At 40.8% G+C, this 14804-nt stretch overlaps 1 protein-coding gene across 1 annotated transcript in view; it reads right to left on the bottom strand.

The window, feature by feature from the left end:
* The window catches only part of raver1 (ribonucleoprotein, PTB-binding 1), a 34895-nt gene that overhangs the window by 18785 nt on the left and 1306 nt on the right, over nt 1-14804 (bottom strand). The window contains exons 2-6 of the mRNA XM_078531304.1: nt 9325-9391; nt 7296-7765; nt 4660-4851; nt 4136-4265; nt 2922-3025 (exon numbers count right to left, since the gene is read on the bottom strand). Of these exons, the coding sequence (XP_078387430.1) occupies nt 2922-3025; nt 4136-4265; nt 4660-4851; nt 7296-7765; nt 9325-9391 (963 nt within the window). The remainder of the gene's footprint in view (nt 1-2921; nt 3026-4135; nt 4266-4659; nt 4852-7295; nt 7766-9324; nt 9392-14804) is intronic.

Consider the following 14804-nt stretch of genomic DNA (forward strand, 5'->3'; position numbering starts at 1 on the left):
AAAATACGTAGCAGTCCCCTGGAATATTTTTGTCATCCTACAGCATTCAGCTGCAGACTGTGGGTGCTGACGTTTCATAAGGGTTTTAGGGTTCTGGTTCCTGGGCAGCACCTAATAAAAGGGTTTGTGCATTCTGGACTAAAGTCCTTGAGGAAATTAAATCCTCATCACAGCCACAGTAGGCTGAAAAGAGTGAGCCCTAATTCACCCAGTAGTAGTAGTTACTGTGTCACAATTCACACAATAATTCTGTAATTGTAACTGATGTCTGGGATCACTCCAATGCTTTATTGAACAACAGTACTTGTTCAGCAGATGGGCAGTGTCAGTCTTCAGAGAAATGAGGAAATGAGAATAAGTTTAACTAGAAATTTATTGGGCTATTTTCAGCATAGTAACTTTCGTAAACAGCGAAATGGCAAAAGGCAACTGATCGCAACACAAATAGTCATGCATCACTTGGAAAAGGCCTTGTAAGCACAATGTACGAGAAAGCCTTTGCTTAAGGCCTTAAAGTGGCTCTGATTTGACGGTAGGAGAGCTTGCAGAATATCACTGAATTCATTCGAAGAACAAGCAACAAACCAGTCGCACTGGTGCACTTGCAGATGAACGTTCATCACTGCATCTGATCTGAATGCAAAGGAGGGGGAAAAACAAAATGCCTCCTGATGGTACATGGGTAAGGGGAGAAAGTGAGGAAAAAGAAAAAATCTAGCTGCTTACTGCCTTTTCCAGTGATATTCAAACAACTGGTCTTTTTGATTTTAATTGGTGAATGATGGCATACTTGCATCATCCAAAGTAAAAACATCTCCATGAAGTTTCATAGTACATACAGTACAATTGCTAATATACTCTGGTTATAGTCATGCCTAATTTCTTAAAAGTTTTAAAATACTATACTAACAATCTGCCATCCTACACACACCAGTACATGCTCATTGTAATTAGCCAATAATAGAAAAAATGTATGGGCGACTGATAACATGCTTCAGTAGTGATGGTTTCAACACTGGCTCAACGGGAGCTCTGAACCACATTCATCATTAGACAGAAATGTTAGTTTTACTGAACCAAGACCTTCTATTTGATTGTGGAGACTGCGGTGCAAGTGACACACCTGCTGAAAAAAAACAGAAGATGGTATTTCTGGAATCATCCTGACAAAGTTTTCCCTCACTGATTCCACTCCTAAGTTCAGATACACTGGAATGCTGCAGCTTCAATTGTCAGCCTGTGTGAATATCAGCCACTGCTGGGCCTGGTCAATATCCAGTGACCATGCTGAAAAGTACATACTCCATCAACACTTACTGTATGGGATCATACCGTAAACCGACCGGTCATTCTAAGGCAATGCGAGAACCTTTGTCAACTATAAGGATATATTACAGCATTTAACCAGTTTCAGAATGAGTCAATTGCCATGTGCTCCAAGAGATTTACCATGTCAGTAAATAACAAAAAACTGATGTTAAGAGTTTTTTTTTTAAATGTAGCTGCAAAATGAGGAAGACGGTAAAGGGGGTGCAAAGGCCTTGCCACAAATGGATAGCATGTCCATTTTAGCAAATATATCCTTATACATGCAAGGTATCTGTTGCTAGTTTTGCCATGTTAATTTTTGTACAAGATTTGTGAGACAATCCACAAGGATGCTGCACACAGCATTAAACATCCATCTGTAGCACAGGTAACTGCATTTACCCTGAAATCTAATTCTAAAAGAAATAGCTCCCAGGGTTGTAAATTAATATCTCTGGAATTTGGAATCACAATCGACACAGTCTAAATATCATTTTCTCAGCACTGCCTGACCTTTCCCTAGTTTGGAGAAGTAACAGCAAATGCAAGGATTGTCCAAATTGTTCAACATTTGAAAAAGAAAGGATACTTCTAACATTTCAGACACAATCCTTCAGGAAATGGTTTTGATGGAGGATGCATATTCTGCTGAAGAGTCACACCAGAGACATTTAACCTATCTTCTCATTCAGATACTGATCGACCTGCTGGAATCTTCTGGAAGATCTCCACATAGCAAACAAGAGGCCAAACTCAGCGCTACAGAAACAATGGGAAGGAGTGGGGGGGGAGAACATGCCCCATTTGTACCACATTAAAGAGGGGCTTTGCAAACAGGCTGGACAGGACAATCTTTCTACAACTGAGCAAATTACATCAATGTAATTGATACACAAAACTGTTTAATTATCCAGTTTACGCATATGTTTCATTATGCAGCAACAAACTATTTTGGGCCTAGCTGCCAGTTTTCTGGTGGACATGTAGCCCTGGTCGGTGTACTGGTCAGGATTATCATTCTTTGAGTTGAAGCTAAGATTTTGCACCTGGAATCGCCAGCAGCCATTTCAAGCACAGTAGAGCAACACAAAACCTAAAGGGAGGTGATTGGGCCAAACAAGTTCCATTTTGTTGTTTTTAAAATTTAAATGCAAGACAAACAAAACCTATGGAAAGCCACTAGAGATACAGAATTGTGCAGCTAATTTTTACCCTCTAAAAGCACAAGAAAAGGTAGTTCCAACAGTGCCAGTGACGGAACAATGTTCTCTTAAGGGCAGCTATAACTATAGGAAATATTGAATGAAACTACGGTTGAAGTTGGTGTGCTTAATTTCGGTGACTGCCTGTAACATTGATCTCTGCTAACACTGGCATTTTAAAAATCCCCATGAGAGAATAATTCAGAGTTGCTCTTCTGGAAGAGGGTAGAGAAGGGAAGAGCAAGAAAAAGACAGAACAGAGTGCAATGTTATCACTGAAAATGCTAAGCCTTCAAAGACAAGTGTACTTCCTTTGGTCACCACTGAACACTTTGAAGCTTCAGCACAAACCAAAGGTGCAACTTCCCTCGAGCCTGTTTACAATTCCTTGCTTGTGAATTGGAGATTTACCTTGGTTTGAGCTGGGTTTTGGCCCTGGAAAACCATTTGCAAGAGGGCTGCACCTAATCCAGGATTCCCCAGCAGAGGCACTGGAAGAGGAGCTCCCAGAATTCCTAAAGAAAATAAAGTATTATGGTTAATATCCTTTGTTATTCAGGATTTCCACTGCCAAAGTCAACATTTATTCATGTCTATGAAAACATTTGCATACATTTGGAAATTAGATGATTGAATCAGAAATTACTAAAACCTATTTACACTAATTTATAAGAAAGTTTGGAGAGCACAAGACACTCTCCTAGACGTCAAAAAAATAGAAAGGCTTTATTTTCTGACCTGCAGCACTTGGCATTTTCAAACTTCCCACATGAAGCAGAAATTAAACTGTGCCACCTCGGACAGGGCAGCTGAACATGGAACCACCAGCAACTCCAAGCTCCCTTCCAAGTCACACACCATCCCGACTTGGACATCTATCACCATTCCCCTTCACAGCACTGTGCAGTACCTTCACCACACGGACTCCAGCAGTTCAAGGAGAACCTCCTCAAGGACAACTGGGGATAGGCAGCGACACCAATTCCTATTTCCCACATTCCACATTTTAAAAAAAAACATTAGCTCAGGCCCCATTTCAATCACTTCCTGAGAAACAATACAAGGCCGGGCCAGTGGCTTAAAGGGGAAAGGCCAGGGTCACAGCTAAACATCATAGGTGTGCACTAGATGAGCCATGAGTAATGCTATGGAAGATTAAGGAAAACTGCTGCACTGTACATGCAATAATGGAAATATACTTGGACAACATTAAAAGAGAGAAAGGCAAGGAATTGGGATTAAAATGATAGAATTACCATGTCTAAAAAGGTGAAGTCAGCTGGATCGGCCGAATGGCCTACTCTCGATTGTATGCTCCCACAGGACAGCAAGAGAGAAGATTTTAAGCATTGTAGTAATTATAAATCCGATACAATATATATAAAAAATGTTGCTAATGCACGCAAATCCTACTGTGCTCACGATTTCTAGTTATACTTCTTATAGCAACACAGCCTAAGTGATCGGTTGTAGTCAGAATTCTCTCTGCTAACAGTCAGCTGCAGACCATTCAGCTCCTGTTTAACCTGGACCATTGTATCCTGACACACTGAGTAACCACAGCAGACAGACCAGTTACAAATCAAGACATGTCTATCACTGCGGCTCGTGTACCCTGCTCTCACCCTGCTGTGCGCCTGTGCCTCCATGAATAAATGGGTTTAGGAGAAGCTGCAGTGTCGCTGGATTATTGAGGCTGTTCAGAATCTGCACAGGATTCGGTTCTGGGAGAAGACCCTTTCCACGGTTCATTGCCTAAGACAAGAAATAAAACAGATGAGAGGTTTACAATACTCCATGCAACTGAGAGTGTACAGGAGTCTTCCCTTAGTAATTGCAGGATTTATCTCTTCCCCAACCCCTATAATATGACAGATGCAGACGGAAGGTTGTCTAGTTCCACAGGCACTGACTGCTCTTTGCTGCCTCATGTAAATGGCTACATGAGTGCATTGTTTCAACAAGCTGCTCAAACATGGAGCATTGAGGACAGTTAGTGCCTTACTGCTCATGGTATTGTACTTTGTATTCCAATCTGCCATTGCTTAAAGCCAGTTAGATTTTTGTGAGCTTTCCCAGGTTTAATACAGGTTGTAGTTATCCTTTGCTTGAATTCTACACATTGATGCAAATTAAACCGTAGACTCACCATAGCTTGAGCTGCTATCAGGGCAGGAAGCATACTCCGTCCTGGGGGTCCAGGTGCACAGAACGAGACACGAATGTGGTTCCCGTCAACCCAGAGCCCGTCCATCTCCCTCTGCACTTGCTCAGCTTGTTCAGCAGCTTCATATTCCACAACAGCAAAGCCTCGAAATTGCCCATCAGGTCCCTGAGCCAGCTGCACAAGAGGGGGATACAGGGCATAAGTGATGGAGGAAGCAACGGATCAGAAGGGGTGGGGGGAAGGGAAAAAGAAAAGCAAACAAATAACAATCAATCAATGTGATTGTGAAAAATATGCCACCCCAAAAGCACAAAGTCTTCGAGCTTCAGTTTCACAGGTGCTGCCTCTGTCTACTGCACTGTGCTGAGCATTGCAGCAAGTCTGATCCTAGTGCCAAGTTGAAAGGGATATGTGAAGTCTGTAGCTGTTTAAGATGAATGTGATTCTTGAACAGGCTGAAACAAACATCCTATTTCAAGTGTTACACAACTACCAACTCAGGAGAGGAATGAGGCAAATTGCCACTTAATGTCAAATACTGTAAAAAGGAGTTACAATACCTACTAGTGGCTCTCAATGGCTTCAGTCTAAATCTACAATTAACACTAAGGTGGAGAATAGATATCCTGTGGTGAGATCCAATTCCATTGGACTCCCTCCTCAAATATCTCCAATTTTATAAAACCTCCACCAAACAGCATCTCTCTGGCCAAGCTTTTCAGACCATCCTGATGTTGAATTGCGAGGTGTTTTGGAGGGGGTTTCTTTATGGTAAAGGTGCTGTATATATTCCAGCATTATTGTGGACATCTCTGATGTTCCAGGCCATTGATAAGAATGTGAACAGTTAGCTGTGTCCAATGTTCCCTATCATGTCACACATTTCCAGTTAAGGGAAGAGGTCAACATGAAGTATTTGTGGCAGGTAGTTTGTAAACAACTGAGAACAAAAAACACCAACATACAACTAAAATTACCAGAATCCTCTAGAGCAATCGGGATGTCTGGTAACAATTCACAAGGGTTAAAACTTGAAAACCTGTCAGCTGACAAGGCACTAGTCTACACTAAATAAAGTCAGCTGTGAAGAAGTCATACAGACTCAAAACATTAACTCTGATTTTCTTTCTCCACCTGCCAGACCTGCTGAGTTTTTGCAGCATTTTCGGTTTTTATTTCAGATTTCCAGCATCCACAGTATTTTGCTTTTGTTATATAAATAAAGTATTGTTGCACAAGCACAGATGAGTTGGCATTTGATGTACATTCAGGAAGTAGTTTATCAGAAGCCTGCACAATCCCATTGCATGCTACATCAATGTGTCTTGATGGAATGCATGGATATGCACTAACAACTGGTCGACTGTGGAGTCTGTGGTACAGATAAAGGTGTTGGCTGAGTTTAACAGGTTTTCTTTCCAATTGTTCACTATTATTTATCTTATTTTCTTCACTGCATCTGCAGAGGAACCCCACTGGTAGATACAATAAATCTTCAGTGATTTACAATTCCCGGCTTATTGTAGGGTCAGCTCCCACACAGCAGCCCCTTCCTCCTCCTAAGACACAATTTCCAAAGAGATAAAATAGGCTGCAGCATGTGTTAGAAAATAGAGCCAGGATAGGAACATCATTCAAGACTGGAGGATCAAAATGCCACATCTTCAAATACATGTTTAAAAAGATTGAAATGTGCATAGAAATAATAGCAGCAAATTAAGTAATTTGAAGCATACCTTGTTTGGCACTAATATCTATGAAGGATAAGACACTGAAAGGAATTACAGAAGAGCTTAAACCCTGGCTTTGCCAAAATGTACAATGCAGCCGCTCAATGTTTTAGATATTATCGGAGGAGAAAGTAAATGGGATTGGCATGGACAGATGTACACGGCAAAAGCTTCAGGTCCAGACAATCAGGCTGGTGGAGGGGGGTAAACTAGGAAGACAGGAGCAAAACGAAAGTGTAAGCCTATCAACAGCACATACAGCAGTTAAGATGCTGTATTTACAACTGTGGCTGTATAGACAAACAAACTCGTAATTAATAAACAAGCAATAAGCATCAGTATTCAGCAGAACCTGAAGTGGAGGCTTCTGACAGAGGGATGGAGGGGAGTAAAGAAGGAAATTAAAGATATGCATTTCGTTAATTCTTTAATCAGAATCACATGGTGCAGAAGAGGCCCTTCGGCCCATCGAGTCTGCACCGACACGTGAGAAACACCTGAGCTACCTACCTAATCCCATTTACCAGCACTTGGCCCATAGCCTTGAATGTTATGGCGTGCCAAGTGCTCATCCAGGTACTTTTTAAAGGATGTGAGGCAACCCGCCTCCGCAACCCTCCCAGGCCCTCCTGCAGCATTTTGCCAGGGTTCTCAAAATATTGTTCAGGTCACATTCTCAGATAACCTGTCATGGCTAGAACTGATCTCTAACTAAAGCGAAGGAAGCAAGAGCAAACATCTGCAAGACCCTGAACTCTTGACCCTGAATAGATCTGACTGTGTGCTGAGTGTAAAGGATACAGTTACTGTTGCTCACAGATTTTAAAATAAGTCTCTAGACCATTCTTGCCTTTACCGCTGCCTGCTTCCCATGACTATTGCTCATACCTGACAATAGGTTGGCTCGTAGGTGTTGCTGAAGGCTTCAGTGAGTGCCTGCAGGTCTTTGTAATCATGTGGCAGTTTGTCCACGCACAGGCACTTGGAATGAATGAGGTCAAGAGTCAGTTGGTTTACATCAGTCCAGTGAACATACAGGGTTCGTGTACCCAGCTGTTTCCCGAGGAGTTCCGATTTAGCACGGGCAGCAGAGTCTTTTTTCATGTATTCCACAAAACCATATCCCTTTGAGTGTCCGGAAACCTCACTGTACACAAGGAAACATCGCTCCAGGTTCCCAAAAGGCCGCACCAGCTCTTCAAACTGCTGCTGAGTGAAGGCAAGTGGCAGATTTGCAATGCAAAGCAGAGCATCAGTAGGCTGCAGTTGGACTGAAATCTCTCTATCCCGCAGTGTTGACTGGTGAAATTTCTCAATAGCATCGTTTGCTTGATCCCTGTTCAATAAAGTGACAAAAGCTGGAAAGAAACAAGAAACAAGAAAAAGAAAAGTTAATATAACTGACTTCTGACTCTTCTCTTCCCTCAGTAAGACTGGAATGCAGCTCTGTGGGCAGCCCTTTATGCAGTGCCCAAATGTGTCAGGGAGTGGGGTGGGATGGGTGTGAGTGTGATGGAGCTGTGTAAATGAGTGGACATTGAGAAGCTGCAGATAACAACAGCCAAACCCACACCTGTCTGCACTTTCCAGCACTTAGGCTTTGAAAGTCACTGGACAGTGATGAATCATTTGCTTTCCAGAGCTCGATTCCAGCACACTCACTGCTGCCGCAACAAAGAGGGACAAACAGCAGTTTTCATTTATATAGCACCTTGCATTTATATAACACCTTTAGTATACTAAAATATCTCAATGTATTTCCCAGGAGTGCAATCAGACAAAGATTGACAATGAGTCAAAAAGGAGATAATCAAAACTTTGTCAAAGAGGTGTTAAGGAGTGCCTTAAAAGAAAAGAGCTTGAGGGAAGGAATTCTAGAGTTTGGGCCCAGGTAGCTGAAAGCACAGCTGCCAATGGCTGAGTGAAGAAAGATCAGAAGAAAGACAGGAAACAGAGAATAGTGATAAATGGTTGTTTTTCAGATTGGAGGAAGGCTTATAGTGGAGTTCCTCAGGAGTCAGTGTTGGGGCCCTTGCTCTTCCTGATATATATTAATGAGTTAGACTGTGGTGTTCAGGGCATGATTTCAAAATTTGCAGGTGATACGAAGATTGGAAAATGTTGTCAACTGTGATGGAGAATCTTGAAATTCAAAAGGCATTGACACATTGGTGGATTGGGCAGACAAGTGGCAGATGAAGTTCAATGCAGAGAAGTGTGAGGTGATTCGTTTGGCAGGAAAAATATGGTGAGACAGTATAAAATAAAGGGAGAGTCTCTAAAGGAGGTGCAGGAACAGAGGGACCTTGGTGTATACGTACATAGGTCATTGAAGATGGCAGGGCATTTGACAGAGCAGTTAATAAAGCATAACGCATCTTAGGCTTTATTAATAGGGGCATTGAGTACAAGAGTAAGGAGGTCATGTTGAACTTGTATAAGACGCTAATTAGGCCTCATCTGGTATACTGCGTCCAGTTCAAAGTGATACTTAAAAATACACAATGAAAACAGAACCAAACAAGTGGAAATGAGTGAAAACAAAATTTAAAACAAATACCAGGAAAAACCTCATTACATCAAGAATGATGAGTTTTCAAAATAATCGACCCAGAAAAATAGAGATAGCAAAAATGAACTCTCCCAAATTAAATGACAATGTGTTTGGTGGGAAGGAGGAGTTTGCTGTACCAGAGAGTGATGGGCTTTGGTATTCAGAATGGCTTTTTCCTCTTCACAACTTCCCCTAGCCTCATGGAATAATCAACCAGGGATTTTTCACATTGGAAGCTGCATTTCGTCACATTGCTGGAGATCACAGCATGTATTTATTACTTATATAAAAGTCAAGCAGTTTTAGCTCAGTCTTGCCTGGAATCCAGGCATCTAGGGACAAGAGTGGGCAGGGTGCACTCACCTGTTCCTTTGTATTTGTCCACAAAACAGTATTTTAGGTCGTAACCATTCAGAAGTTCATAAACTTCCTGTAAGACAAAGCAAATTGATTTTGATGAAGCATTTTAGTGGTATTAAAAGTTAAGATTGCACTTTCTAGTTTGAGTAATTGCCAGTATATGACCTGTTGAGATTTAATGACAATTCCATCGATTCCTTAGGCCAAAAAGTAGCAAATGTACAAAACTAACTTACACTAATCCACTTAAAAAAGTGAGGGCTCCTTTGGTCATAGAAACTACAACCCAGCCATTTAGCATCTTTGCCCTGTGCTAACTAACTGAAGCATTTCATAATTTTCAATTGAATTCCCCATTAAAATGATGTAAATAGCCTGGAGCGCAATATCCACTCATGGCAAAGCATTTCATGCTCCAGTAACCTTGTGGAAAAAAAACTTCTTCCTTTACTCATTTAATGATCACTTGAAGTCACTATTAATGATTCACCAATCAGCGAAAAACAATCTTCTATTGCTCACCCTCTTAAAACTTTTAAAAACCTTACTGGGTCTTCTTAACCTACTCTGTTTGAGTCTTAAAATTGGTGATATGTAGCTCAGCTACAAAGTGGTTTCATTACTGGACTAGCAATCTGGAGGCCTGGATTAATAATCTGGTAACATGAATTGAATCCAGTTAACAAAATAAATTAGGAATAACAAAATAAATTAGGAATAATGGTAAAGATTAAACTAGCAGCTTGAGGTAAATATCCATCCGGTTACCAATGTCCCAGGGGGAAGGAAATCTGCCATCGTTACCCAGTCTGGTCGAGACGTGACTCCAGGCCAACAGCAATATAGTGGACTCTTAATTGGCCTCAAATGGCTGAGCAAGCCACTAGACACTCATCACCTTTTCAAGGGTAATTGGGATGGACAATAAATGCTGGCCTTTCCACATCCCATGAATGAATAGAATTTTTTTTTTAAAAATCCCTTAATATTTTGAACTGATTGCTGCATCATGTGAACTTTTACTGTATCTTTCCATCAGTCTAATGTCCTTCTGAAAATGAGCCAGCTGGAACCGCAAACAGCAGCATTGCTTCTAGAAACCCAACAGCTCTTACCTACTTCTGTTTTATTTGTGGGTACAATAGAGTCCTGTCTTTTCTTCATCAAAGGTTTATGCATCTACATCTCAACAGTTCAGTGAATTCAGCCAGTGAGTTAGAGAGCCATATAGACTAAAAATGTCCTAGATTCACAGACATGAATATTGTAGAAGAACAGAATCAGGGTAGTTTGGGATGTCCTTCAGTCAAATAGCCAATCACTACACATATAACGAATAGCTAGCTAGATTAGGTTCTGGAGATCACCCACTACTGTGCAAATATCTGTCAATCTGAATTCCACCTGGATCCTGTGCAAGTGTCTGTCAATCTGAATTTCAGGGTTTGATGGAAGGAGGAAAACTGACAAGAAAACTAATAAGAATGTGGAAGGTTGATAATTAAATGAGATAGGTGCTAAGTGACTCATTCTGACACTTGCTCAGGTTTCCCTCAACATAGGGGAATACCTGATCTCTTCCTACGGTTACTCACTCAGGAAGTACACGATGATATTACACAGTTGCTCCGCCAATAACAAAGAGCAAAGGCATCTCTGCAGAATTTTGACTGCCTCTCACCTGGACGGTAAGCAAGTCAGAGCAGACATTACTGCGACACTCAAATGCAAGTTGCTCTGCTTCATTTAAAACAAAGACAAACAGGAAGTGTCAGCCCCAGGTTCCTTATAAAACAATCCACAAAGTTTTCTGCTCTATTTGTGCGGTATTGTCACTTGGGAACAAACCCTGAGAATTTTGTTTTATTAACATTTTTCAATTTTAAGGCAAGATATGATTGTTCCAAGAATGATTAAAGAAACAAATCTACATCAAGTCAAATCTAGATTACTCAGTCTCTGCTTAAAAAAAAGTGTTCCACTAAAAGTATTCAAATGACATGCAATTTCAAGGCTGTGGTGCATGCAAGGCAAATGCTTTCAGTCATTGGTAGCGACACACTTATTTCCCATCCCCTCTGTGTACTTCCCTCTCCCGGTACTAACTTATACAGAGATAAAAACAAAAAGCTAAAAGCTACTGCGGATGCTGGAAATCCAAAACAAAAACAGAATTCTGCCGAAGGGTCATGAAGACTCGAAACGTTGACTGATTTCTTCTCCACCGATGCTGCCAGACCTGCTGAGTTTTTCCAGGTAATTCTGTTTTTGTTTTGTACTAACTTATACAGGTTCTATAGGCAGTGGCTGCTCTCTTGGACTGAGCCTGAGGTAGCAAGCTGCAGCAGCCCAAAAACCAAATGCATGGGCATGAGTGGTTAAGGGAAATATTGCAGCCAAACTTCATCTTGCTTCAGCCAACTTCCACAAGTACACTTTCCAGGCACTGGACAGTGATTAAAAATCAGAAACTTTCTGCTCTCTTTCATTAAGATACTGTGCTCAACTGTTGTGCTCATTCCCTGCTTTGCTCAAGATCAGTTAACTTAACACAGCCCCATCTTGGAACTCTTCTTTGTCTAACTCAGAACTAATCCAGGCAGTTGATTCACTCTCCTTTCCACCTCGCTGTTGTTTAAGTGGGGGTGGGTAATCGCAGGGGAAAGGAAGCTCACATTGATATCATCTTTACTTGATAAACAGGACAAAGGAAATGAGATACATATTAGTTAATGTTTAGCCAGAAAAATATGCTTACAAGAGGTACAACTGACACATTTCAACACGCATACAACTGTGTATTTCATAGTGAAACATAGCATATTTTAAAGGGCAGAAAACAAGGAGGAGGATGTACAGGAATTTGGAACGGTGACGAAGGCACATTTAATGAAACAAGCATTGTGATTTTTGAAGGTGAAAGCAGAGGTAATGAGGCAAATGGGTTCAGAAAAAAAAAGCAAAATCTCATGTCTTGATATTCAGGTATTTCCTGCTTTCATGTTGATGGCTGTTGCTTTTTGGAATCAGAGCACCAAATGGTAAGATTGTCCTGTTATAACCTGTGCCACGTTGCCACAGTAAACTGCTGCAAAACTAAACATTAACCAATATGTATCTCATTTCCCTTGTCCTGTTTATCAAGTAAACATGATATCAATGTGAGCTTCCTTTCTCTCGCCATTACCCACCCCCACTTAAGCAACACAGCGAGGTGGAAAGGAGGAGGGTGAATGAGCTGCCTGGAATAGTCCTGAGTTAGACAAAGAAAGAAGGGTTCCAAGATGGGGCTGTTAAGTTAACTGATCCCAAGTGAAGCAGGGAATGAGCACAACTGTTGAGCACAGTGGCTGTGTGAAAAGGAGCAGAAAGCTTCTGATTCAAACAACAACAACATCTTCTTCATTTAAACTTGGACCAAGACTTTTTAAAGCATAGCTCCTTAAATTAACAAAAGGAGTTCTATATACTTTCAATTAAGGGAAACATATCCAACAGTCTAAAGTCGCAACCTAACTGTCAAATCTATCACCAAATTATCTTCTCTGATGTCAGTGGTTGATTCTCAGTCAAGTACTTTATATTAATACAGTCATTCATTACAGCAAGAAAAAGCTAACTAAAATGGGAGGGAGGAGTACAGAAGTTCGAACAAAATGTTGGAGTTTTAAAGGTGTTGGGAAACAGATTCTGCTGCAGTAAGAATTGATAAAAATGATAGTGTACATATAAAACAAGTTTGGTTCAATAAAAAATTTAATTAGAAAAAAATCAGTCTTAGCTCAAGTGAGCTCTGTGAAATTTGTCTACCGTGAATCTACAATGTATCTGCAGGTTCTCCCATGCTCCATGAATGCTCACTGAATTACTATTGTCACTACTCACTGAGGATAGTGCGCTGCCATATCAAGCCCCACTGCTCCCTGAATCACGACAAATGTGAAAAAGTTTGATCAACCCACCTAACTGTTTAATTTGGGTTAACAGAATACGAGTGCCAGGTACTCAATAAGTAAATAATTGTTTATTGAACAAATTGTCTTTAACCAGTGGCAAAAGAAAAAAAAATGAACTGCTAATTTCTAACTCTATAACCTAAACTCTACCCCTTCTTAAATCCCAATATATACACACACACACACACAAAAACATGGATTTTATGGGTGGGATAAAACTGTTCAATAGCACCAATTCCTGAGTACAGGATTCAATGGGTTGATTTTGATCGATGTCTTCCAAATTCCTTTCAGTTCTTCGTTTATGACAGAAGGTAGTTTTCCAGCACTTTCAATCTTTAGTTCACTGCTTCAGCACTTGCTTTTCAACGTCTCTAATTGTGATTTTTCCCCTTTTCCTCTTGACAGGGGTTTTCAGAGAGAGAGCAGGATATAGAGATACGAGGAGAACAAGCCAGCTAGCTATTATTGTAGAATTACTGGAATCTTACACACATAGGAGACAGAGGTTTTAGATCTTTATCCATTCAAGCTAGGAGCTACTCTGCTGCACTGCTCTCACACAAACCTGGTCACCTGGTCAGGAACCAATTAAAAATGTCGTTGCCAGGCAGATCCCCAATAGACCAGACTCCTCCTCAGCACCATCCTGTCTTTCATGGCACACTCTGTTCCAGGGCAGCAACACTGTATCTTTCCCTCACACTGTTCCAGAAGACATGTCTTTCAATCTGCAGCCATTGTAATGTTAATCCACAATCCAACAGGAATAAAAGATATGTTCTTTACAACAGTCCAAAAGAAATAAAAAGATATGTTCTTTACAACAGTCCAAAAGAAATAAAAAGATATGTTCTTTATGCTATCAAATTATAACTTAGCTTTTAAGTATCTGCTCTCATACAAATTACACTCCATCCTGCCAGACTATACACTGTTTTCAATTTACTCTGTGTAGAAGCTTCCAACTTGTTTGCCTTTGCACCAAGCTTAGAGGCCTCCAGCTACTTCCTCTAATTGTCATCATCCACCTAGTCATATCCAGTGATGACCAGGTTGTCTGATAATTGATGTGACAAAATAGCACCAGAATTCACCAGATTGCATATTTGCAAAATTGGATCATTTCATTAAAATCCCACTGTGTTGCTGATAAGAACACAAGGACTGATTGCCGAGGTCATGCTGCTTTGATCCTTCTGGGATCTTAGTTTAAATCCACCCTGATCTGTTGACCCCAACTCATGAACAGCTTGCGGGGCACAGTACAATGCAGTCAGAAGCTTTATACAATGTCTCACTCAGTGGCAATAAGAATTTCTAGTACAGTAGCGAAGACTGGAACCTGAATTCCTGTGAATGGGGTGGGGAACAGGGCAATTCAGTGTGGTTCAAATTAAAATACCTGGTTGAACTACTTTTACCTGGTCATGTTTGATGATAACACTAGGGACAGGAGACATTGACTTCCCTCACTTTCAGAGCACAAACAAAATGAACAGACACCAGCCATTAAGAAGGATTAGT

The sequence above is a fragment of the Cetorhinus maximus genome, chromosome 28, assembly GCF_964194155.1.
Source record: "Cetorhinus maximus chromosome 28, sCetMax3.hap1.1, whole genome shotgun sequence".
Taxonomy (NCBI): Eukaryota; Metazoa; Chordata; class Chondrichthyes; order Lamniformes; family Cetorhinidae; genus Cetorhinus; species Cetorhinus maximus.